Genomic DNA, 24,681 nt, shown 5'->3' with positions numbered 1-24,681 from the left:
CCCGCACCTTCTTCATGCTCAACCTACCACTCCTAGGGAATTTCAGGCTTGTTCGTTTGATCGATTAAAAGTACCATTATTATTATTATTATTATTTTGTTTTACAGAGCGTGGGCTATGGCGTCGAGGACGCCGTCGAAACAGCCGAAGCTGGAGCTGACCACGTCCACCTCCACGCCCAGCGCCGCCGCGCCGCCGGCCGTGACCGGCCCGTGCGCCGCCACCACCATCCCCGGCCACCGTTCCCTCACCGCCCGCCACCGCCGCCCCGCCGCCGCCAGCGCCTTCACCAGCCCCTCCACCTCCGCCGTGCTCGTGAACACCAGCGCGTCCGGCGGCCACGCCGCCGCCATCAGCGCCGCCGCGCACCCCTCCCCCGCCCACCGCGTCTCGTACGCGCCCACCCTCTCCGGCGCCCAGCCGCGCGCCGCCAGCCCGCGGAGGAACTCCGGCACCACCGCCGGCTCGGCGAGGCCGATCACGGCGGGCACCGGGCAGAGAACCCTCCTCCCCCGGCCCGGCCTGAGCGCCGCCACCAGCCCATCCGGAGACGCCGTCTCCGGCACGAGAACGTCGACGCGGCGGCCGCCGCGGCGGAGAAGGGAGAGGAGCTCGCCCTCGTAGAGAAGCTCCGCGTCCTTGCCGAGGGCGCAGACAGTGAGGGGGCCCCCGGCTGAGTTCCCCGGCGGCGGGTCGCCGGCGAGAGCGGCGGAGAAGGCGGAAATCCCCACGCGGGAGGTGAAGGCCACGACGGAGAACGAGGCGGCGCCGCCGCCGAGATGGCCGCGGAGGGCGGCGATCGTGGCCGGCGTGGGCTCGACGACGATGCTGGGCACGGGGAGGGCCTCGCCGCCGCGAAGCTCTACGAGGGCCGCCAGTCTCGCTCCGTAAACCGGCGGGGAAGTGAAGGCAATCCGTCTGCCCTGAAGCGGCGGCGCCGCCAGTGCCGCGGCCAGCGCCATCAGAGGGGGGACGAAGACCAGATATTTTCTGCAAAACGGTAAAAACTTAACATTATAAGCAGAGGGTGATGAGAGAAAACCAAACCCTAGAATGCGCAGATGCGTTGGGCGCTCGCCGGGCGGGTCCGCCGGCGGTGTCCTCTCTCGCGCGGCGTGGGCGGCGGCGGAGGGCCGGCGCTGGAGCACGGGGCGGTGCTGGCGACCATCTCGAGCTACGGCAACGACTGGGCGCGGGCGGTGGAGTTCTTCCGGTGGGCGGAGGCGCAGGGGTTCAAGCACAGCCGGGAGACGTACAACGGGCTGATCGACGTGCTGGGCAAGTTCTTCGAGTTCGACGAGGCCTGGCGCCTGGTCGCCGAGATGCGCACCCCCGACCACGCCACCTTCCGCGTCCTCTTCAACCGCTACGCCGCCGCGCACCTCGTCGGCGACGCGCTCGCCGCCTTCGACCGCGCGGCCGACTTCGGCCTGCGCGACCGCGCCACCTTCCACCACCTGGTCGACGCGCTCTGCGACCACCGCCACGTGCTCGACGCGGAGGAGCTCTTCCTAAAGGATAACAAGAAGCCGCCGTTCCCGGCGGACACCAAGGTGCACAACATGGTGCTGCAAGGGTGGAGCAGGCTGGGGTGGTGGAGCAGGTGCCGGCTCTTCTGGCGCGAGATGGACGAGAGAGGGGTGGCCAAGGACCTCCACTCCTACTCCATCTTCATGGCCGCGCTGTCCAAGGCCGGCAAGCCCTGGCTGGCCGTCAAGCTCTACCGGGAGATGAAGTCCAAGGGGATGCCCTTGGACGCCGTCGCCTACAACACCGCGCTGCTCGCCGCCGGCCGGTCCGGCGGCGCGGACCAGGCCGCGCGGGTCTACAGAGAGATGCAGGACCGCGGGTGCCGCCCCAACGCCGCCACCCACAACGCCATGATCAAGCTGCTCTGCGCCGAGGGCCGGCTCGCCGAAGCCCTCGCCTTCCTCGACCGGATGAACCGGCTCGGCTGCCCCCCCACCGCCCTCTCCTACCATAGCCTGTTCCGGTGCCTTAGCCGCCCCCGGGAGATCCTCCGCCTCTTCGATCGGATGGTGGCCGGCGGCTGTCGGCCCACCATGGAGACGTTCGTGCTGCTGATGAGGAAGTTTGGACGGTGGGGATTTCTCCGGCCCGTGTTCTTCTTCTGGCGGGCCATGGCGGACACCGGGATGTCGCCCGACGGGTTCGCCTACAACGCCTTGATCGACGCCCTTCTGCTCAAGGGGATGGTGGAGCTCGCCCGGCATTACGACGGGGAGATGCTGGACAAGGGCCTCTCTGCCAAGCCCAGGAAGGAGTTCGGCCCCAGATTCGGAAGCCCCCCCGTGGAAGACGATGCCTGCTCGCATTACTTGGTGGGTAAAAAGAAATAAACAGTTTTTACAAGCTCTTACTTGTCTGCTGCTCTTGTCGACGCTCTCCAGTTCTTCTCACTCGCTCTGCAACAATGGCCCAAAACCCAGACATCATGATTAAGTCGACTAGACGGAGAAAGAAAGAGAAGGTTTAGGTTTATGTTTAGGTTAGGTACCTTGAAGCGCTTGGACTCTCTGTCCTCGGGGCCATGAGGAGGTGGATGCTGTGGAAAATTTGGCCAAGTCAACGCCTTTGGCCGGTCAGAAAAGAGAGGTTTGTTTGAAGCTTACTCGGCTTGAAGACGAGCTGCCGGCTTCAGACTCGTTCTGGGAGATGAACGGCATCAGTTGGCGAACCAAACTGGCGAAGAACTGCCCATCACCGCCGTCTCGTGGCGGCGGTTCTTCCCCACCGGAGACGCTGCCTGCGGTCTCCCCACCAGCGGAGTCTCCGGGGGGCCCTGTAGAACATACAGAAGATTAAGAAGAAGATTTGGCCAAGAAAATGCAGTTGTTGCTTGATTATTATGTACCTCTGGCAGCAGAAGGCTCCGGAGTTCTTAAGCCAGGAGCCTGAGGAATCCTTGCACCGTTCAAGGATCCGGGGGGTCTTTGACTGACCCTTGCGAAGAGAGGATAAAGCAGCTGTGCCGACCCTGAAGAAGACGAATCCAACGGCGGAGGGCGGGCAATCCCTGCGGACATGGCGACGACTGTTCTCAACGGCAGGCCATGCGGCCCCCGTGCCTCCGCAAACCGCCCTCCCATCAGCCTCTGGGCCAATTGCCCTGCAGAAGAAGCCCTTCCAGCGGCATTGGAGGCGCCCGATGGCGGCAGCTCACGGGAGCTCGGCGTGGCTGCAGCTACCCAAAATACCAAGTTCATGAGCAATGGCCACACATGTTGGCCAGAATGGCGAGGGCAACAATTGCCAATTTTTGTCATCTTCATTCAAAACTCGTCATCAACATCATCTAAAGGGTAGATGAAGATTTTGACATCCTTGTCATCTTAGCAAGGGGCCGTCTAGTCATTGTCATCCAGGTGATGATGATTTCGTCAACGTCATCCGGGCAAGGATTACAAGAATTGTGATGGTGAACACCACTAGCCACAGACAAATGAGGGCAATGACCCAGATGAATGGTGAACACAATGATGCATTATCATCGTCTTCCTGACCACAGACATTTGACGATGATTATGAGTCAGCATCACCCGTCATCGTCCCAGCCAAAGACAAGTGACGAGGACAATGCCAAATTACCATCGTCATCCCCTCCACAGACCAATGAAGAGGACAAAAACGACTCATTCCCCCTCATCATCTGAAAGTGTAAAAGCAGAGAAATTGACTTGAGAACGACGATGACGAATCGACATCGTCTGCGACTAGAATTGCGTGGCCGAAGGTTGTCACCGTTATATATGCCACACATGAACGATGAGGATGAGGCGTCATCGTCATCCTGTCCAGAGGCAATTGATGTATAGCCCAAAAGCCCATCTTCTGAAGCCCATTAGCAAGCTGGGGCCCAAGAAGGAGATTCTTCTAGAACTGACAGGATGTGCAGAAAGATACCTAGAGCCCCTCAAAATCCTCTGACAGGCTTTTCTCTGATAAGATCTTCTGACAGTATCATCTCTCACAGGATTTTCTCTGACAAGATCTTCTAACAGAATACTCTGCCAGATTCTTCTTCTGCCAGGATCTCTGATCTAACTTGTCAGATCTGCAGATCTTCTGTTTTATCAAATCAGTATCTTCTTGAGCCACATAAATATCTCCTGACAGCTTCTACAGGCCCCAGAATCTGCAGGATATCTCTGCTCAGGCCGGACAGGCTGCTTATCCTCTGTTTTATCTTGTCGGATTTGTTTTTCTCAATGTTTTGACTTGTCTTGTCATAGGTACAGTCATTATGGACGACCCTACACTTCTTGTGGCCTACATAAGGCCCCCATGTACCCCTAACCGAGGATTATTGAAATCTATTTTCTTGTTGAAACTGTTGTTTCTTCCCTCTGAGTGTTCTCTTTGTTAGAGAGTGCTTGTGTGCTTGTGGATTCAAGTACAACCCCTTGTGGACTCAAGGGTTGGAGAAGCTAGTTCTGTGGACTCAAGACTTAGCTACTTCAAGTAGAGTAAGGCTTGTGGACTCAAGTCGTGTTCCTACACTGTTCTTGTGCTAAGTCTACGTCAGCAATTGACTTGGATGACGACTTGTCATTGTCCCTTGTCATCCAAATGTAAAAGATGGAGAAAGCGAGAGAGCAATGACCGGTCAACAACGTCATCCATCATCAAATTGTCGACGAAAGACGATGACACTTGATCCGTTGGATTAAGTAGCAAGGATGGAGTTAACGCACCTCTGTGTATCCTTATATTGATGTTCCCCGTCAAGTTATCAGGGGCATGAGTAAGATTCTGGGCTCCCGTTGGGGCTCTTCCAACGCTTATTCCAGCCTTGCATTAAAGAAACAAGGAAGATTGAAAGAAATGACTGATTTAGGATTCCAACGGTCTGATCTCACCTGAACCATCAAAGGAGCAGCTGCCGATGACGTCACAAAGATGGCCGGCCCAGCATTCACCACGGCTTCCGACTAAAGATATTGGAGACAGATATGTTGTAATTTCCCTAAAATCTTCCTTAATTGCTGGCAATGGAACTTACTGGTGTTTGACCCATGTCCAATGTCATGACAGTCCGACCGAGCTCAAGCAACAGAGAGCCTACGTTTTGAAATAAGCTGCCAAATCTTCCAGCTTCGAACTGGATTCTTGCCCGTACTAATGGGTCAGTGATGACAGCCTGTTCCTCCAAACGTTTAGCAAGATCCTGCACAAGACGGAGGAAATGAAATTACATTGAGAATGTTGCTCAGATAGCAGAATTTTCATGCAGTTTTAACAGACGAGGTTTCAAATCAGAAAATAAAAAATCAGAGGGCAAAAAAGACTCCAAATATGGTTACACGTACGTATAGGGACTGTCCCACTAGATCCATCAAAAGTTGTCTCGAAGAGAGAAGAATTTCTCGGAGACGTGCCGGCGTGGGCAGACCCCTTTGCTCCAGTGGTGAATTTAATGCCGCAGTAATATTTTGTCCATCACCTAGTTCGTTGTCTGAAAAAGAAGAAGCAAAAAGTCGTATAATGTTTCCGAATGTTATTCTATCAGGCATGTTAACTGACCTCTGACGCCAAACTGTGATCTCAAATGACTTAGAAACTGAGATAAAGTAGTCAATGAATCAGGAATGACCTGCGACAAAAGGAGAAAATGCTCATTTGGGTTTGCAATCATAAATTGGGGCTAGCAGTAGAGAGTAGCCCACCAAGGTTATAAATAAGAAACGCAGAGAAGAATACCATTGGATGTTGGTGCTGCGCCAAGTAATGGACATTCTGGGGTACAAAAGTATTCTGTTGGGTTTCGGGTTGTGTAGATCCAGGAGTTCTTTCAGATCTGCTGTTGTTCTCTACCTGTCGGAAATAATATAGTTTAGTTTAAACAGAAGGGGTAAAGTAAAAATGTGTAGTAAAATAAACTAGAGTCAGCATTTGAAATGTACACTGGAATCTGGCCTTTCGTTAATCGGCCTGATATTATTTGTCCCCAAAGAACTGAGCAAAGCTGAAAGAACCTTGATCCCGTAGCGCCAATATACAGATGAGAGGAAAACAGAAACAAACACAGAAGGAATCAGAACATAAAACAGTCAAAAGGTGATGAGTGAGAGCAATAAAGTAATTAGGAAATGACGAAGTGATCATAAAAAATCACGTTCAATACTCATATAATAATACCAAACCTATATATTTGACACGAACGTCCCCGAGCCCTTCCAGAACAAGTGAGCCAAGAAGATACAAGGCAGGATATGTGACTCCGCTGGGGACATGCTGGGCCAATTGACTTTAAATGGCCGGAATTCAATTCTATATAAAGGAGGGAGATCCTGGTCTGACTAGTTGCTGAGGTGGAGGCTGGAACTTGGGAGATCCTCCCAGCCCAAAGGAAAAGGAAGAGCTGTCGGTCCTCTTTTCTGAATCTATCTGTTCGTGTTTCCTTCTTCTTTACTCTATGGCATCCTCAAACTGTTACTTAGAAACTCCTTCCTGAATTGGCCGTGATTTACTCCTCTTGATTTACTGTCCGAATAAGTGGAATTGTTTATTTAAATTGCTTTCTATGATATCCTTGTTAGATCTGAACAGGATCTTTTCAATATTCCACCTCAAAATTCGATAAAGCTGGTAAGTCGGAGAATGAGACATTAAGGTGAAACAATCTTAATAACAAAATTCTTATATCTAGCTGATACAAACCTTGATGTAGGCTCATATCGGGAAAGGGAATTGAGAGGAAGGGTATATGTTCTCGTGGTTGGAGAGTAGAACAGGAATGATTAGAAGAGAGGTTGAACCGAGGAGGCAGGGATTGCCTGGAGACGAGCCTCCAGAAAACGTGATTAAGGGTTGACTAGCACGGGAAGGTGATCGTCAAAGACTACAAGTGAACCGACAGGCGGGGGGGTGTAGGGATCGAATAGGAGAGGCGCCAGCTGAAGATTTGGTGAGGCCATTGCAGGGGATTGCTTGACAGTCAAGGGGACAGGATTGAGACTGAGAGGATAGAGACAGTGGGCCAAGCAGCTGATCTAAACTTGATTCTTGACTGTTCTATAGGGAGGACTATGATTACTTATAGAAAGGATGCAACTTAACCTAGGACATCAAATGACTAAAAATGCTCCCTAATGGGCTAAAATGCGGAAGATACCCTTGGGGGTATAGGATTGTGTCAGCTGGAACATTCCTTCCTTTATTCATTTCTTTCTTTTATTCATTTCTATTTCTGGTACTTTCTTGTACTGGGCCTTCTACTATTAGCCCATGTGGATGTACAACTTGGCACCTATATAAGCCAAGGAACCCCATAGAGAATAAACAATCAAGTTAATTGTTCATTTTCTTGGATCTCGTTTCTCCTCTCCTCTCTTCCCTTCCCTACAGTGTCATAGAGAAATTGTGGAGAAGAGAGAAGAGGGAATTCAAGGTACATTGTTCAACAGATCGTATCATTTGTAAGAAACACATTTTGGTATATATAAGCAAATTCGGTTTTTCACTTGTATTGAACTGAAGATACTCCAGTTGAAGGAAAATAATATTGATTTTTGATAAACAATAACATTCGACATGGTTTAAAGATGACCTCACCTGATTCAAGTCAGAAGTCCCGGATATCCCAGGATCGCCTAAATTGACAGCTCCAAAGAGCAAATTTGGTCCAAGAGAACCCTGAATGCGGTCTAAACTGGCAGAGGAACCTGAAATATTAAACCCACTGAACGTTGGGGCCAGCAAGCTTGATATAAAATTTACTCGGATGTGTAGTGAAGATTAAAGTAAATACAAATTTTAGCATGAAATGAGAGAAAAAGGATAGCATCAAGTTACATTGACATCCTTACCATACATTTTATGCCCTAACTCTGTCCATTCATGATTCTGAATGAAGTGAAGCCATCAAATTCTGAGGACTTCTCTAGGCAATTGACTTGGAGGAGGATGCACATGCAGTAAACTGATCCAACCCCATTTTGGCGGGAAATGTTCTTAAACCGTTTCTTGGGGTAATAAGTAAAAATAACCCTAGAAATACGGGATTGGAAGACTTGCTCATTTTTAAACACTTTTCAACTCTTTCGTCTCTTGGGATCTGGGCCGTCTGATCATTAACCTCAGGCTCTCCAGATAGTCTTATAATCAGAAGATTGAAATTGAATGGTAAGCGTAAGAGCTTAAAACATCCATATCTTTAAACATTCAGAAAGTCATTATTCTTGTCTGGTTACGAAGAAAGAAGAGGACTGAGATTCAGGCATAAGTGGAGAGAGAAAGACCCCAACAAGACAGATTGGACTTGTCACTGCAGAGAGTCGATAAAGTATTGCGAATGAATCAAACCTTTCTTCTGGAGCTGTATCAAATCACCTTAGATTGAAGAGGAATATTGAACTCTTTTCCTCATAATTTGTTGGTGACGCATAAAAAATGTGGTAATTTATTCAGTAAATTACCAATTTTTACCATCCTTAAAAATTATTGAACTTATGTTACTCCTACGTGCTGGGACTCATGCGACCCTAACGATTCTCATATTTCAGAGAAATGAGATTGGACGACTGGTGCAGGGATTCATGACTCATATGTCCCTCCTATGTCAGTCCAGTCCTGGTCAAGAAGAAAAATATAGATTGGCGTTTTTGTGTTGATTACAGGGCCTTCCACCAACTGTAACCCAACATGTACCGCAAAACTGTAGTGGCCGAATTGTTTGAAAAATAAGATGGGACGTCAACTTTCTCAAACCTGGACAAGGCATCTGTATGTATATATGTATATATTGAACATTAAGGCCTCTAGATATTACCAAATCAGAACAAAGGATCATGATATTCACAAGACACTTTTAAACACACCAAGGCATTATGAATTAAGGGTCATGACATTTGGACTTCAAATGCAGTAGCCACGTTTCAGTCTCTTTTGAACCAAATTTTCAGACCCATTCTGCACTGTGGGTTTAAGGTGATATATTAGTTTACAGGAGCGAACAAATGGTGCACATGGGACATTTTGATCAGGTCAAAAGAAAAATGCTATTGTGGAGTTTTATCAAAGAATTCGCATGGGTAAGCGGGGATCCAGTGGCAAGTATTATCTATATTTGTATAGCATGAATTGAGAGTTAATGCCAAGTGCCACTTTGGACAATCCAAGCATAAATATCTTGCACTTTTTTGAGAAGGGTTACTGTCGATAGTAGCTAGAATCAGGCAATTTTGAAATGTCACACCATAATTGACTGTTCCATTAATGAGTAGCCAAATTCTCAGGGTTCCACTTTTATGTTTGTCTGCCCACATCTTCATGTTTCTTGCCTGCAACCCATAAGGCATATATAAGGCCTAAATGGGGCCCATATCTTTTGGTCTGTCATCACTTTGTATAAGTAGGGTTCTCCCTCTCTCTTTTAATGAATGAAGCGTTATTGGTTGCACTAATTGCCGCACCACCAACTGTAAGAGAGTGGAGGGACTCGACAACTGGCACATCTCAAGGCCAACATAGTATCAGAGATTGTTGGTTGTTGTCTTTCTCTGTGATACCCTGGCCGCCATCAATTTCTTGCTAGCAGTATCCTTCATCTCCCGCGCTTGCTGGCCAGTTATTTCTCCACCTGGGGTGACCATCTTGCTGATGGTGTCTTTGGTCTTGTTGGCCTTGCTGGTGACTTCCCTGGTCAGCAACTTGGTGCTAGTCTTCCTCTGAACGACTTGGTCCCAATCTTCCTCTGAGTGACTAGGTCCCTGTCTTCCTCTCAGCGACTTGCACAGCGACAAGATGGCTCTACCTTCAGGGAAAACAGTAATTACACACGTCTAAGAGCTGGCAAGTCAGAACATTATAACGTTGGGGTAGCCAATGTGCTGAAGTTTAGAGTCTTCAACATACTCGATTGGAGTCACTATGTTGAGCTCATATTGCTGGATGAAGGCTGAAGAGTCATGTGACCAAAGAGAGAAAAACCGACAAATCCTAATTAAGCTGTCTGGAAGAATGATGATGTGAAATCCACGCATAGCTTTTGGCTGCATGGCAGGTACTCTCAATGAAATTCCTAAACTTCCTCAGTATCGAAGTGGCATATCCATCCCAAGGCATGTTTATATCCCAACATAAGTGCATCCATGATCTGCTTCAGGAGACAGATGACTGAATGCAGTAACATATGAGCCTAATCTGAAGGTGGAACAATGTTAGGAGGATACTCCTGAGGACAGAGAAGTATCAATGACATATTGGTCCCCCCTTCCCCGCCTTCTAAACTAGTATGCACAAGAAACTCCATGTCATGAAGAATGTTACCTGTTCAGGCCGTCTTCCCCTCAAACACCACCTCATTGTGGTGCAATCAGATTGCCTGTAGCACTGCCAGAAACCATTCCCATTCTATCTTTCTCCTTGATCTGCCTTTCCTGACAAGAGCCCAGAAGGTCTTGTCAGAAGAGGCCTCCAGCCCTGGGATCTGATGAGCATCTTATTTTTACTACATCTTAGCATATGTCAATTCACATGACACCTATAAAGACTGTCTATAAGAGTGAACTACCAACTATTTAATGGCACAGATATTCCGGCTACAACCTTTGAGGCAGTTGATCATATTCAGTCGAATCGAGATAGGATATTGGACATGCCCGTCTTATTTGAACAGGTCCAAATCGTTGATGAATTTCAAAGGATAAGAAAACAGATGTCAACTTCCCTGGTGGGGATACAGTCTTCATCAAGCTTAGGCCTCATACGAAGAACTTAATTGACTGAATGAACTCTGCCAAACTTTCTCCTAAGTATCGTGGGAAATTAACTATTATACATAGAGTAAATTTGAGTTCCCATGACATTTTCTCATTCATCTGGTTTTCCATGTAATCACATACGCAGTGCAATGGGACCCCGGACACATGTATCAACTATTCCCCAAAATTTGTCCGACGAACAAGAATGGATATTGATGTCAGAGGATGTCATTTTGGTCAGGCCATCAAGCACAGACTGGGAAGTGTAGGTCATGTGGACAATTTATAGGCATTGGTTGAGGATCTGAAGCATCAGTGCGCAAAGTTTTGCCTGGACTATGTACAAGTGAGAGAAGAAAGGTAGGGCAATGTATGTGCTTGAGTAATCGTAGGATGCAGTGCCAATAAGTAAAGACTAAACCAGATGGTCAATGTTAAATTGCAGGGTTAAAAATGTCACTCCCTAATTTATCACAGAGTTTTATGTAAAATGTAATGAACTGCAGGCTAAGCTTTTCAACTGATTTTTATCGGGTTTCTACCATCTTCATCAGGGTGACGGGCTCCCCTTCCCTCTTTCGACCCTGCTTCCCCTGTCTCCTTCCAAGCATCCCAAAAGTTAAGAGTCAAGGGGAAAGAAGAATTGGGCCACGAAAGTGGAGAAGATTTTTGATCGCCACAATGGAGTAACCTGGAGCATCGTAAAGCCATCTTGGTTAATGGAGGTTGATGGTCGTAGACCATTGGCGGAGGTTGCTTGTCTGCGGGACCAGGTAATCTCTATTGGGAAAAATCAGACATGGAGTCTGGATATTCTAGGCTCAGCAATACCAAGGAATTGTATCAGTTTCTAGATGAATGATATAAGGATCACTGTTCTACTTCAAATTATGATTCAAAGATGATGTGAAAGAGACTCGGCACTATAATTCTACCCCATGCAGCAGAGGTTCTACCTACTTCCATTATTTTATATACGTGTATCCTGATGTTTGACAAGACACATCAAAGAGATGTTATGAATATTTTTCAACTGCCAACGCAATCAAGATGAAAGCAAGAAGTTGAATAATAGCTCTTTCACACTTTTCTAGTCGTCCGCTTCTTGATTTAACATGGATAGAAAGTAATGTGAATTTAACGCGATTTGCATTCTTTTTCAACCGGTCACTTCTCATTACATACAGGTTCTTTACCTGTTTCTCAATTCATTGAAAGTTGTTACTGCAAAAGCTAAACTATTTGATAGAATCAGTTCAAGTTATTGGCGGGCTGCTCTAGAAGGCTGACTTGAGAATCTATTTTTATTTGGCAAAGTTATTTGAGCAGATAAAATTCTAATAGAATCAGTTCAATTTCTACTTTGCATTCTGTAGCACATCTTAGAAGAAACTGGATGCATCTTTTTGTCGATTTCGGCAATTTGAAATGATTTCACCATAATCTTAAGGAACCAATAATCGCAAAAGCACCGTATGTCAAAAACTGGTACTGTACTGACTTAATACTCGTCCAGATCCCAATATTTTCTCATAAGTGTGATTCACTGCCTTCTGATACTGTCCAGAAACATGAATCTCTGACAAAATCATTCAAAAGTAGAGAGGATAGCCACAAATGCTTATAGATATAGAAGCTTATGCACATGTAAGAATATCTCAGGAAAGGTGGAACCTGAAAGACCAGGTGCATCATCAAGCCGAGCAGAGCTAGTAGACAAACTTGATGGAGGATGTCTAACGACAAGGTGCAATGTGTGGCCATCTTCAACGTCTAGATATTTTCCATTAAGAATATGATTGGAATGAAAATTAAATTGAAATTACAAAAAGGGATCAAACTATAAGTATGTTTAATAAATCACGAACAGCATAAGGGCACCAAGAACTAAAGAAAAATAAAGAAAAAACATATGATTAGGTCAAACAGATGTGAGTTTGGCAGCAACTGCATCCGTAAATGTCTTTTAATTAAAGTTCCAGTCCCTCAAAGTAACCTTCATCGTGACTCATCCAATCAGATTTCATTAAAAGAAACGTTTATTTAAAAGGAAAAAGACAAAGTGCATTGTAGACTAAAAGGATTGAAATGCCCAAACCAGTTTCAAAATCAGTCCTGAACGAGAATAAATAACAAAACTAATTATAAATTTAAGTGATATTAAGATTTTTTCTTTTGAATTAATAAGTGGTATTTAGATTAATGGTTCATAAGGAAATATAATAAGATAAATGGTAGTGAAATCCCTATTCACAGAGGTAACTTCAAATGTAACTAATACATAGGATGTAATTTAAGATATCAATGTTCTGGTTATCATCGTAGTTAAAAATTTTACAGAAACCAAGCAACAGAAGTTCATGCTTTTCACAACACCTAACAGAAACGTTTCTCTCGCTGTTAAGTGTGATATCGTTGACCTTGTACGGTGAGAACTTCAATGCAGGGTGTCACTTAACCATCATCCTCAGAAGATGCTTAAAATAAATCATAAATTTTTGATACAGCGATACATTTTTGTGAACAAAGAATATATATGGGAAAAAATGGAAGGATACGGTAAGCTGAAAGGAGCTGGTCATCATTTAAAACCTTCCCCTGACAAATGAGACGTTGTTGCCCCGATAATATCCCAGTTAGATTTGCTATCTGCTCCTTCAAATCAGGGACAGGCACCTGTACGAGGAGACTAACGTTTTTCATTCTGAAAAATAATAAATTCAAGAATAAAAAAATCTGTGACGACCTTCATAAACAATGAAAATCAGAAGTTAAAAAAAAAAGAAATCACAACTAATGAGACGCTAACTCTAATAATTATTCAGACCCAAAGACGAAAAATGATGGACAGGAGGCCAATTTCGGGGTCAAGAGCCTCAAAATTTAAGGGAGAATGATTCTTTAAACATTAAGATTACAACTGGGGGAAAACACCATACACCACTCCCAGTCAAGGACTGGGGCCGACACGGTAGTATTTTTTTTACTAGTTAAATATTTTTTTTCTTTGTGATCAATGCTTCAATTGGCACCAGAACGAAATAATCACATCTGGATTTCCCTAATAGAGCACCTACCTTCATTTCTTACTAGACATGGAGAGTTCTGACAAAAAGTAGAACACCTAGACATTCAAAATTAGGTAATGTGCTTGCTATCACGACAAAAAATTTAAAACAAGAAATTTTATTAAAACTGCTTCCTACCAACTTAACACCGTGAACAGTACTTTTGATATTCCATGATTCACATTCCTTGCATCCGCACATAGACTGTGTTATACGATCAATATTCTTTAAAGATATCCCTTTAAATCAGTCATTTTAGAGTTCTCATATGAAAACAGTTGAATAGCTATGTCATTTAACCATCAGTAAAAACTATTGCAGGCCACCTCCTTCAACCTCAAAAATATTCAACGCAATTACTGCCACAGTTCATCAATAGAGTGGACCTGATAAATTGCTTCAGCCCAATAAAAGGTCCAGAATCTTATACTGGCTATTCTGATCACGATAACTAAGCTCTTAAATGGGGACAATTGAATCTTTCCAGCGAGGAAACTCAGAGCAAAAAATAATTTTCATATTCAGTGTCGATCAGGAGAAGCTTGTCTGTTGTCCAAGTTTTGTAAATGCACCACGAGTTTTAATGGCCCGTGTTTATTTGTTTCTTCTCTCAGCTGCTATGAGTGATCCACATTGTAATAGGCGGCCTGTGTGATATTTCTGTCAAATGAAAATTCCAACGAGGGAATATCATTGAAGTGTGCCCGACCATGTATCTACTTGGATGGTACTCAAACTAGCCAACCAACGAATAATATGCCCATTCGACTAAACGACATAATAGACCAAGATTGTAAAAGGAATTTTTTTTGAAATATAATGGACCAAGATTGTAAAAGGAAATATTGCAAAAAACAAATGAACATAGATGTCTGCCGAACATAGACCTTCGGCTCTTATCATATCTGCTTTAACTTATCCAAACCATCATACTCAGGCATTACATTTAGCCCAACGTCTATACGGCATCTGCCCAGGTCCACCAGGTTGGGAGGATCTACTGCATTCCAGCGTCTTATTTGAAATAATTCAAGACCCCCCAAATTTATAAAAGTTTCCCGTCAAGTCCCTTAGTGTCTTATTATGATAAGACCCACTATGTCATAGCTATGTAATGGAGAAAAAAATAATGGGGATGTACAAGACCACACAAAAACCGAAATAATAATGGGAGAAAAATACTGAAAATATGCAGTTATTCTTTGACTGTTGGTGTTGCTGCGACTTCAGATCCTAATTGCCAAGGTTCCGATGCATCACAATGATCTATTGTGAGGAAAAAATTTTCCATGAAGTAGAACGCTTTTTTCTTCTCTATCAATTTTGACAGATGTGATAGAAGTCAGGGAAGTCTGGTATATTCTGTTATGTCTGGGAAAACATTGGGCATTCATGTAATGGGTCATTTGCTTATGTGCCGCAGAAGAGATGGGTATACAATGTATCTCAATTTGTTCTAGATGTATGTTTTTTTTGAAAAGATTTTGTTCTGGATGTAATGAGCTAGTCGCGCTTCCATTCTCTCCTCATGACTTCCTCTTCTGCCAAGATGTTTCTCCAAATATACTCTCTTCTCACAACGGCCACAGCTTCCTCAAAATCCAGTACAAGCTCCCTACTGATGAAATCAGTCGTTACGGCTGTATAATTTCCGGGTTGATCACTGTTTTTGGGTGATCTTCCCTCTTTTTCATAAAACAAAAAGGATATATAATTTCGTATCTAAATCTGAGCTCATTACAAACGAAAAATTAATCCATTTCTTACAAAATTGACCCCAGCACAAAAGAATAGATTACAATGAATTAACATCCATTGGAGCAGGTTCAAATATGACCTTACATGGCTACAAATTTTCCTTCATCTAGATGTTTAGAAGTTCCTGAGCCTTCTACTGAGATCTTTTCCTTCTAGACTTCAGAGAACATGATGACCGCTAAAAGTTTTCTTAGAAGATAACCGTCGAGAGATCTTTTGCCTTCTGTCAGCTTATTCAGAACCATTCTAATATATTCTGTTCATTTCAATAATTAATTCCATTAAGCGTAAATATGTAAGAATTAATGGGAATTTCATTATTCAAACTCGGATAGAGCCAGTGATATTATAAAAATATTGAATTCCAGGTCACATCCAGCTCCATCTTCGATGACATTGACATATAGAAGAGCAGGGGCCAGCTAGCTCTCAAAGAAGGGAGTAAGAACAAGTACATAAATTCAATCTCCCCTCCGTTTTCTCATTGGACACAAACTTGCCACAAGGAGCCAGGAGAAACTTGAAAACCAGATTAAGAAGAATCTCAAGTAGCTTTCAAGAAACATTTTTTGCCTCTTAATTTCTCCACTCATGCTAATATGATTTCAAACGAATATGAGAACACAATCCACAAGTGGGTGCAGAAATAAACAGCCAGAATGCAAGGGTAAACTACCATAAGTCAAGAGCACTTCTTCCTGACAAAAAATCGTCAAAGCAGTTGGAAAAGCTCAAAAGGTTAAACTAACAAGACACATAACAAAGAAAAATAGTAGGCACACAAACTTCCCTTCTAAAAAACAAAAAATTATAAGATGCTCATGCCTGATTGGGTTCCATTCTCTCACTCCACTTCTTCAAACAATTGAGAAAAGTTGAATCGTGTCAGCCGAGATAGTCTATCTTTATTCTACCTCTTTCTATTTCTTGTTATTTCCTCTTTTTACTATTCCCCATTTCCAGACTAATGGGCATTGCTGTTAGCCCAAATTCGTGTATCCATGACCTGGTATTTAAACCAGGAATGTAAATGTAATTGTGTGGTTGTTCAATCCCGCTACCCCTAGGGTTTCTAGCAAGAGTGGCCTGGGGATAGCTGTTCCATTGGTGATCAACATGGTTTCAGAGCGTTTGTTGTGAGGTCAAGGAGGCTGCGGTCTGGTTGTTTGAGCGGGAAGCTTGAAGAGAAGCAGCAGTTTGTAGTTGACCTCGGTCTGTCTTGACCTTGGTCGTTCTGATCGTCTGTGGCCTGCTGGTATTCCTGATCTCAGAAGAGTTTTCCAGTGAAGATCTTGGTCGTTCTGGTGGTTCACCTCGGTCTGTCTTGACCTTGGTTGTTCTGATCGTCCTTGGCCTTGCTGGTATTCCTGATCTCAGAAGCGTTTTCCGACGAAGATCATTCGTGGAGGTTACATCTTCCAGTGAAGAACGTTCAGAGCATCCACATTCTTTGTCTGCGATCTAGGTCGACATCCAGAGGCTGTTCCAGGCTTTTCGTACTCATTCTTCCACGACGAGATATTGCAATGGCTGTGCTCGTGTTGGTGTTTGTTCCTCAGGAGCTGCGTCACACTGCGGGAATCGTGGTGTTTGTTCTTGTCTGTGGTGTTCGTCAGCTCAGTTGCTGAACTTATTCTACGCTAGTCTTGTTGTCATTGCCTCGCCAGGAGCTGACTAGTGATTGAGTCAAGAATTTGAAGGGAATGGCAAAGGAGAAGTCTGAGTTTTATGATATGCAATCTGCTCAGCAGGGACATGAGATATCTGCTGGTGTATACCCATCTGCTCTAATTAATCATGGGATACCGGAATCCATGAAGTATACTGGGTTCAATATTCTACACTGGAGTGAGTTCGTTGAAATGGTGCTTGAAGGAAGAAGACTGAATCATCATTTGATTGAGGATGTACCGCCAACCAGTCCCCGCTATGCTGTATGGAAAGCAGAAGATGTCATCGTCAAAACATGGCTTCTTAACAGCATGCAAGGAAATCTCATTCCTAAGTATCTTCTACTTTCCACTGCAAAGCAAATTTGGGATAAAATCCACAGAAGCTGTCTACAAACCAACAATGATTGGCGCACTTATGAACTAGTAACCAAGGCGGTGTTTCTTCGACATGGAGATAAAACTGTCCAGGAGTATGTATGTGAGCTTCAAGCACTATGGGATGAGATGGATCTTTACAGGCCTACCACGGAGACTGATTGTCCTTGCCGGCATTATACTATGAAAGACCATCTGTATAAGTTTCTTATGGGGTTGAATGCAGATTATGAATCATGGTGGCGTCAAATTCTCAACAGAGAGAAAGTTCCAACGTTGGAGCAAGCTATACAACTTGCTCTTGAAGAAGAATGTCCTATCAAGCCATCTTATGTCTCAACTGGTGAAGTTGGGGCACTGGCTTTATGGCCAATACCAAAAAAACAGTCTTCCAAGTCTTATTCGCGTGAAGCAAATGACCAGACTTCCAAGTCTTATTCAGGAAAGCCTACTTGGCAAGCCCGTGAACCGTGGGTATGTTTGTACTGTAAAAGGAAGGGTCACAAGAAAGAAAACTGTTGGGATCTACATGGTCAACCACCCAAACAAACCCAAGCTCATGTTGCAAAAACACAGGAGAGTTCTCTTGCACCCAAGGAGACAGCTACAGGAGAGCACATCCATGCGAGTGGAGATGATGGCTTTCATATTACTCTTAATGACTTTTGTGAAGTATAGAATTGAGAAGGGGGAGAAGAAAAGAAAAAGAGTTTTTCAATTAAAAACCATAACACAAATACATGCGATGTATATCGCTTTTTATACGAGCCGATAACGGCTAGTTCCAACGGTCATATAACGGCTAGTTTTACTAGCCGTTATTGATCGAATGGGTTGGATAGAGAACCCGATATTGGGCCTGTATTGGCCCGATACAATGTCCCTTTATCCTGGGCTTCCCAAGCAGCCCATGTCTTCAGCCTGTCTTCGACAACTTTTACACACTCCAGGAGCTGGAAAGGTTGAAGAATATGGTTTGTCCGAAAAGTACTTCAATGACATGCACTGGTGAGCATTCTTTTCTTGTTGCCCATAATTCGCATCAATCTACAGAGTGGATAATTGATTTTGGAGCGACTGACCATATGACACCTTTCCTCTCAAAATTTGTGGAGTATTCTGCATGTTCTGGATGTCGTCGTGTATTGACAGCAGGAGGAGAGACACTCCCAGTTACCCGCGTTGGAACGGTTAAGATCAAGGGTCTAGGACTCCTAAAGAATGTCTTGCGTGTTCCTATGCTTGAAGCCCAATTAATTTCTCCTCAAAAGTTAGTTAAAGATTCTTCACTCAGTCTAACACTTGACTCCTCTGGCTGTTTTGTATATGACATTAAGTTGAACCGAAGGACTGGACCAATTGAAGAAAAGAATGGCTCGCTGAACGTGAATGATGGTGCTGCTGTGGTGCTGATGGTGGAGGGAGGAAGTACCACTGAAGAAGATAGTCTTCCAATAGTAGAGAAAATCAAACTCTTTTATTCTCGTTTGGGACATCCGTCATTTGAAATATTGGGAAGAATGTTTCCTGTGTTTGCTCGTAATGTGGATCTATCCAGTCTTATATGTGATTCCTGTCAGTATGCTAAACATAGAAGAACATCCTTTAAGGGAAGGAGTGAGAGAAGTACTAATCCTTTTAATCGTGTGCATAGCGATGTATGGGGACAGCGTATCATACCATCATTAAATGGAGCTCGATGGTTCCTAATATTTGTGGATGACTGTACTCATCTGACATGGGTTTATCTTCTAAAATACAAGTCTGAGGTTGCTGATATAGTTAAATGTTTTGTTGCTCTGGTGAAGACACAGTATGGTGTACTAGTCAAGAAATTCAGGTCAGATAATGCCAAGGATTACTTCAATGCAACACCATGTGAATATTTTCAGAATAATGGTATTATCCACGAGTCGTCATGTGTTAATACACCACAGCAGAACTGTGTTGCAGAAAGAAAGATTGGACATACTGTAGAAACAACTAGAGCTTAGCCCCTTCATCAGGGAGTACCCAATTTTCTCTGGGGAGAAGCCTTGTTGACTGCCACACATTTAATTAATCGACTGCCATCTAAAATATTGGGTTATGAGAGTCCATTAGACCTTATGAATCATTTCTTCCCTCATATAAAACTGAGAACAGGCTTGAAGCCACGCATTTTTGGATGCACAGTCTTTGTTCACATCCATAATCCTACTGACAAACTCAGCCCAAAGGCTCTCAAATGTGTGTTCGTTGGGTATACACCAACTCAAAAAGGTTATAAGTGCTACCATCCGCCATCCAAGAAAATATTTATTTCCCTAGTTGTTACGTTCAATGAATATGAAAAATATTACGGGCATCTGGGAACACATCTGGTAAAAACTATCCTGAACCCAGCGTTCAAGACGATGGGAGAATTGAATCTCCAGTTATGAAGTTACCACCAATTACAGGGGAAGTCAATATAGAACAATCTGATAGCCAAGTGCAGACGACAGAAGCTGGTGAAGCTGGAGACCCGGTGTCTGTGCAGCCAAATACGAGTGATAAATCTGCTGAGAGAGCAGAGGATAACACTGAAATGGGGGGCATTCCGAGAATACAAATTGAGACTGAAGAAACACAAAATATTCTGACAGATGGAGTACTGCCAGAAATTGACCAAGGTTGGCCGATTGCTTTAAGAAAGGGGAAGAGACAGTGTACTCAGTTTCCTCTATACCCGATGTCACAGTTTGTTCAATATTCACATCTCTCTCCCGGATACCAAGCATTTCTTGCTGGAATTGATGAAGTCCCTACACCTAAGAAAGTGAATGAAGCCATGAGGAGTCCACAGTGGAAAGAAGCTATGGATATGGAGATGAATGCAATGATCAAGAATAACGCATGGGAAATTGCTATCTTACCACCTGGAAAAAAGGCAGTAGGATGCAGAAGGGTATATACCATTAAACACAGAGCTGATGGTACATTGGAAAGATACAAAGCACGATTAGTTGCAAAGGGATATACTCAGTCATATGGGATTGACTATACTGAAACATTTGCTCCTGTCGCAAAGCTGAACAAGATACGTATTCTGATTGCAGCGGCAACTAACTTGAATTGGAAACTGTATCAGTATGATGTTAAGAATGCATTTCTTCACGAAGATTTAGATGAGGAGATCTATATGGATCTACTGCCTGGATATTATTAGTCTGACTGCAAGGGACAAGTATGCAAACTAAAAAGGGCATTGTATGGCTTGAAACAGTTGCCGAGAGCATGGTTTGGAAAGTTCTCCCAAGCTATAAAAGGTATGGGATATCAACCCAGTAATGGAGATCATACTTTGTTCGTAAAAACAAATGTGATAAGGTAGCTGTCTTGCTTGTATATGTGGACGACATTGTTGTTTCTGGCAACGATGAAGAAGAAAATTTTATTCTAGGTCAGAGACTTTCTCAAATCTTTGACATAAAATCCCTGGGCTTGCTACGTTACTTTCTGGGAATTGAAATTGCCTATTCCCCAAGTGGCATTTTCATTTCTCAGAGAAAATACATACTTGATATTTTAAAGGAAATGGGCCTGAGTAACTGTAAACCATCACCAGTACCCATTGATGCAAATTTGAAACTTGGGCTCTGTGAAGAAACGCCATTAGTTGATCGAAGTCAGTATCAGAGGTTGATTGGGAAACTTATATGCCTTCAACATTCTAGACCAGATATTGCATTTACAGTGGGACTGCAAAGCCAGTTTATGCATCATCCCAGAGAACCTCATATGCAGGCTGCAGTTAAGGTACTTGCATATTTGAAGGGTACAGCTGGCCATGGTCTAGTGTTTCGAAGAGGAGCACCACTGGTACTGGAGGCATACACTGATGCAGACTATGGTGAATCTGTCCTGGATCGACGGTCAACGACCAGATATTGTACTTTTTTGGGAGGAAGCCTAATCACTTGGCGAGGCGAGAAGCAAAAGGTGGTATCACGGTCCAGTGCTGAAGCGGAATTTAGAGCAGTTGCGAAGGGAATTTGTGAAATTCTGTGGATAAGAAGCATTCTACAGGATCCCAAAATATCCCAAGATAGTCCCACAGTATTATATTGTGACAGTAAATCGTCTATTGATATTGCTCACAATCCAATTCAGCATGACAGAACTAAGAATGTTGAGATAGACAGACACTGTATCCGTGAGAAGATTGATGCCAAAGTGATCCAAATGAAATATATTCAGTCAGCTCATCAGGTGGCTGATCTACTTACCAAAGGAGTTCCAGGAGGAGTATTTCATCGGCTGTATTCCAAGCTGGGGATGCAAAATATCTACCTACCAGCTTGAGGGTGGGTGTCAGCCGAGATAGTCTATCTTTATTCTACCTCTTTCTATTTCTTGTTATTTCCTCTTTTTACCATTTCCTATTTCCAGACTAATGGGCTTGCTATTGGCCCAAATTCGTGTATCCATGACCTGGTATTTAAACCAGGAATGTAAATGTAATTTTGTGGTTGTTCATTCCTGCTACCCCTAAGGTTTCTAGCAAGAGTGACCTGGGGATAGCTGTTCCATTGGTGATCAAAAAATCGAACCAACTAGTTCAAAATACACAGAAGATTTTAAGACTATCTACAAGAAATTAAGAAATCCCCTCAGAGTGACAAGCATTGACAAGACTTCGAAAAAATTTCTTATATGGGTGTTATCCAATGTGTTCATGCTAAATGTGATTCTCCTAAGGATATGGTCGACTAGAAGCAAAACATATAGAACAATGACGACAGAATAGGTGAAGCATATTATTCCAATTTATGAATCATATATCATATGATGTTATAATGTGACGTAAATTGCATAAAGTCAGTAAAAACTCCAAACCAACAGCAATGAAGAAGAGAGGTTGATGGGTCCGAAAAAAGTCATAAGAACTCCAGTAAGGCAAAACAAAAAGAAACTGGACAGTACTTTAAAGTATCTGAAAACTTACACATTTATTAACCCGTAGAGTGTACGTCTGTGCATCCAGAGTTTTTACATTTATCTGAACTGTTGTCTCAGGCTGGTCTTCTGCTGGTCTACGGACACTGAATACATCACCGCTAGTACCATCCATCACCCCAGATGGATATCTAAGGAAAATGGGCATCAGAATAAGAACAAAGAAACGTTTTTTTAGGAGATCATGAACTCAACTTTTTTAAGAGATCCATAAAATGAACAAAATTTTTCTCGAGCTGCTTATGCCGCGCTAGAAACATTTCCAAAACCGATGATGAGAACTCAATTATCAATTAAAAGTATTGTGAGGACATTTGTTGCTCATTCAGTGCGGATAATAACTATAGGAAACATTCAAATTTTGAAGTATTCGACACCCTGAGAGAGTTCCAGGATTATATAAGAATTTAGTAACCAATTAATTCGCAGGTTTTTGACGCTCAGTAAGCTAAGTTAGGTGAATTGAATACAGATAATCACCAGCATCAACGTAAGGTACCCTAGATTAAGTAAACGTAAATTTCTTCCCCCTCGGCTAAAGTTCTTCCCCCTAGAGAACATCCTTATAAAAGACAAAACAGGCGTACATAACTAGGCAAAGGACATTTTTGACGAATGAGATGGATGACATTGATTCGACAAATGAGAACAGATAAGCAAGAAAGCAGGATCCACTGAGGGCAGCAGCGAAAAACCATCAGCCTTAGATCGCATTTCACGACAAAACGCAATACATTTCATGTTGCCTGCCTTAAGTAGGCAAATGTGAAGGCACATATCTGCATTAAAAACCCCACTTAAATCTCAAATAACGAAACAGCCAGATTTCTGCAGTCATTAAACAACTACCAGTCACAAACACATGTCAAAATCATCAAATTATGGCGTGATTAGTTTATTTCCCAATGAGACGAAGAAACCAAATGGCATTGGACCATATACCAATAAGCAAAGAAGGGGAATGTTTAATTAAATAAAATGAATGTTCGAGCGTCTCAGTAAGTACGAATAATGGAGAGAGATTTAGAAATGATAATCGTGGTACCATTAATTCGTATGAAAATGAAACGAAGAAAAACAAACAGCGCAGGACCAGATACCAAAGAGCGTAGAAGACCCGCCACGCTCAGTATTATTCTTAATTCTATTAAAAGGGCATGAGCACAGGAGAGCACAAGTAAATACGAAGATTTATGAAAAAAAGGCAGGTGAGGCACTTTCCAAACTAATTTTGATAAACACCCGTGCAATGATTCATTAACTATTTACTTGATGATCTGCAAATTACCCCCGGAAAATCTGCAAGGGCGATAGTAATGAACTGAAATAAAATTAAGAAGAAAACCGAGCATCTAGACGTTTCAAAGAGTCCAATTTGGAGATCCTTCAATAAGAAAATGTGGTAGAAAATGCATTAATAAGACGAAAAAGACTGTCGCGATGCAAATAAAGACTGGCATTTTTTTTTGAAAAATAAAAGTCTGGCGTTGATCAAGAATTATGACCAAAAATGGATGCCAGAAAACAAACACGAAGCTCGAAATAGAAGAGCAACGAAAACAACGTCAGACGTGCCACAGGGATTCGGAAAGCAAAACCCATAAAAGAAGAACTACCATTAGTCACCAATTCGAACCACAGACAACACAATCTCGAATCTTCCAGGCAGGGATGAGAGAGAAATGACCAAACTGGTAACAGTACGAACCACGAGGGAGAGAAGTTCATCCTAAATCACCCCTCTAACCTGAAAAAGAGAATTAACCGACGATTCTAGCCGCACGATGAAAGAATAGCCGGAGTAGATGCAATATACTTCAGGCAGCAACACCAGAAGCCCGGCAAAACCTTCTCCACGTCTGACACTCAGACCCCAAGATCAATCATCAATTGCAAGAACTGGATCAACCCGATCAACTTGTGATTATCGAATGAGTTGTCTTCAAGACGAGAGACGAGCAGACGACTGGAGAAGAGAACGAACACCGAATCCCCTCCGAGCGACTGGAGAGATCGGAAGACGCTTTTTGAGGGGGCCTTTGATTGTCCAGGCTCGTTTCGTCCCGGGGACGGGTCGACATGCGGAGATCAGACGTCTCGTTC

The 24,681-nt window shown here is 43.7% G+C and overlaps 3 protein-coding genes across 5 annotated transcripts; 1 reads left to right on the top strand and 2 right to left on the bottom strand.

Annotated features, from left to right (window-relative positions):
• Nucleotides 1–48: 48 nt before the first annotated feature.
• On the bottom strand, nt 49–962 carry LOC144704110 (uncharacterized). The gene has a single exon (XM_078576356.1). The coding sequence runs from the start codon at nt 960–962 to the stop codon at nt 102–104; it is 861 nt and encodes a 286-aa protein (XP_078432482.1). The 3' UTR covers nt 49–101.
• On the bottom strand, nt 943–24,601 carry LOC144704061 (Ubiquitin-like superfamily protein). 3 transcript variants are annotated; one of them, XM_078576296.1, is made up of 17 exons: nt 24,326–24,601; nt 22,568–22,709; nt 13,283–13,400; nt 12,399–12,497; nt 7,576–7,685; nt 5,925–5,996; nt 5,722–5,835; nt 5,545–5,614; nt 5,331–5,476; nt 5,024–5,188; nt 4,881–4,952; nt 4,716–4,812; nt 2,876–3,205; nt 2,634–2,803; nt 2,519–2,566; nt 2,382–2,426; nt 943–990 (listed from the first exon to the last, which is right to left on the bottom strand). In XM_078576296.1, the coding sequence occupies exons 2-16, from the start codon at nt 22,691–22,693 to the stop codon at nt 2,418–2,420; spliced, it is 1,746 nt and encodes a 581-aa protein (XP_078432422.1). In that variant the 5' UTR covers nt 22,694–22,709; nt 24,326–24,601; the 3' UTR covers nt 943–990; nt 2,382–2,417. The 3 variants fall into 3 exon arrangements, with proteins under 3 accessions (XP_078432422.1, XP_078432414.1, XP_078432430.1); XM_078576288.1 differs by lacking the exon at nt 943–990 and having other exon boundaries at nt 2,314–2,426; XM_078576304.1 differs by lacking the exon at nt 943–990 and having other exon boundaries at nt 2,314–2,426; nt 2,876–3,199; nt 24,326–24,600.
• On the top strand, nt 1,062–2,380 carry LOC144704078 (Pentatricopeptide repeat (PPR) superfamily protein). Its single transcript, XM_078576316.1, has one exon. The coding sequence runs from the start codon at nt 1,062–1,064 to the stop codon at nt 2,358–2,360; it is 1,299 nt and encodes a 432-aa protein (XP_078432442.1). The 3' UTR covers nt 2,361–2,380.
• Nucleotides 24,602–24,681: the final 80 nt, after the last annotated feature.

The sequence above is a fragment of the Wolffia australiana genome, chromosome 1 (assembly GCF_029677425.1).
Source record: "Wolffia australiana isolate 7733 chromosome 1, ASM2967742v1".
In the NCBI taxonomy this organism is placed as follows: domain Eukaryota; kingdom Viridiplantae; phylum Streptophyta; class Magnoliopsida; order Alismatales; family Araceae; genus Wolffia; species Wolffia australiana.
The sequence above is the reverse complement of the archived record's forward strand: the minus strand, read 5'-3'. Positions and strand labels throughout refer to the sequence as shown.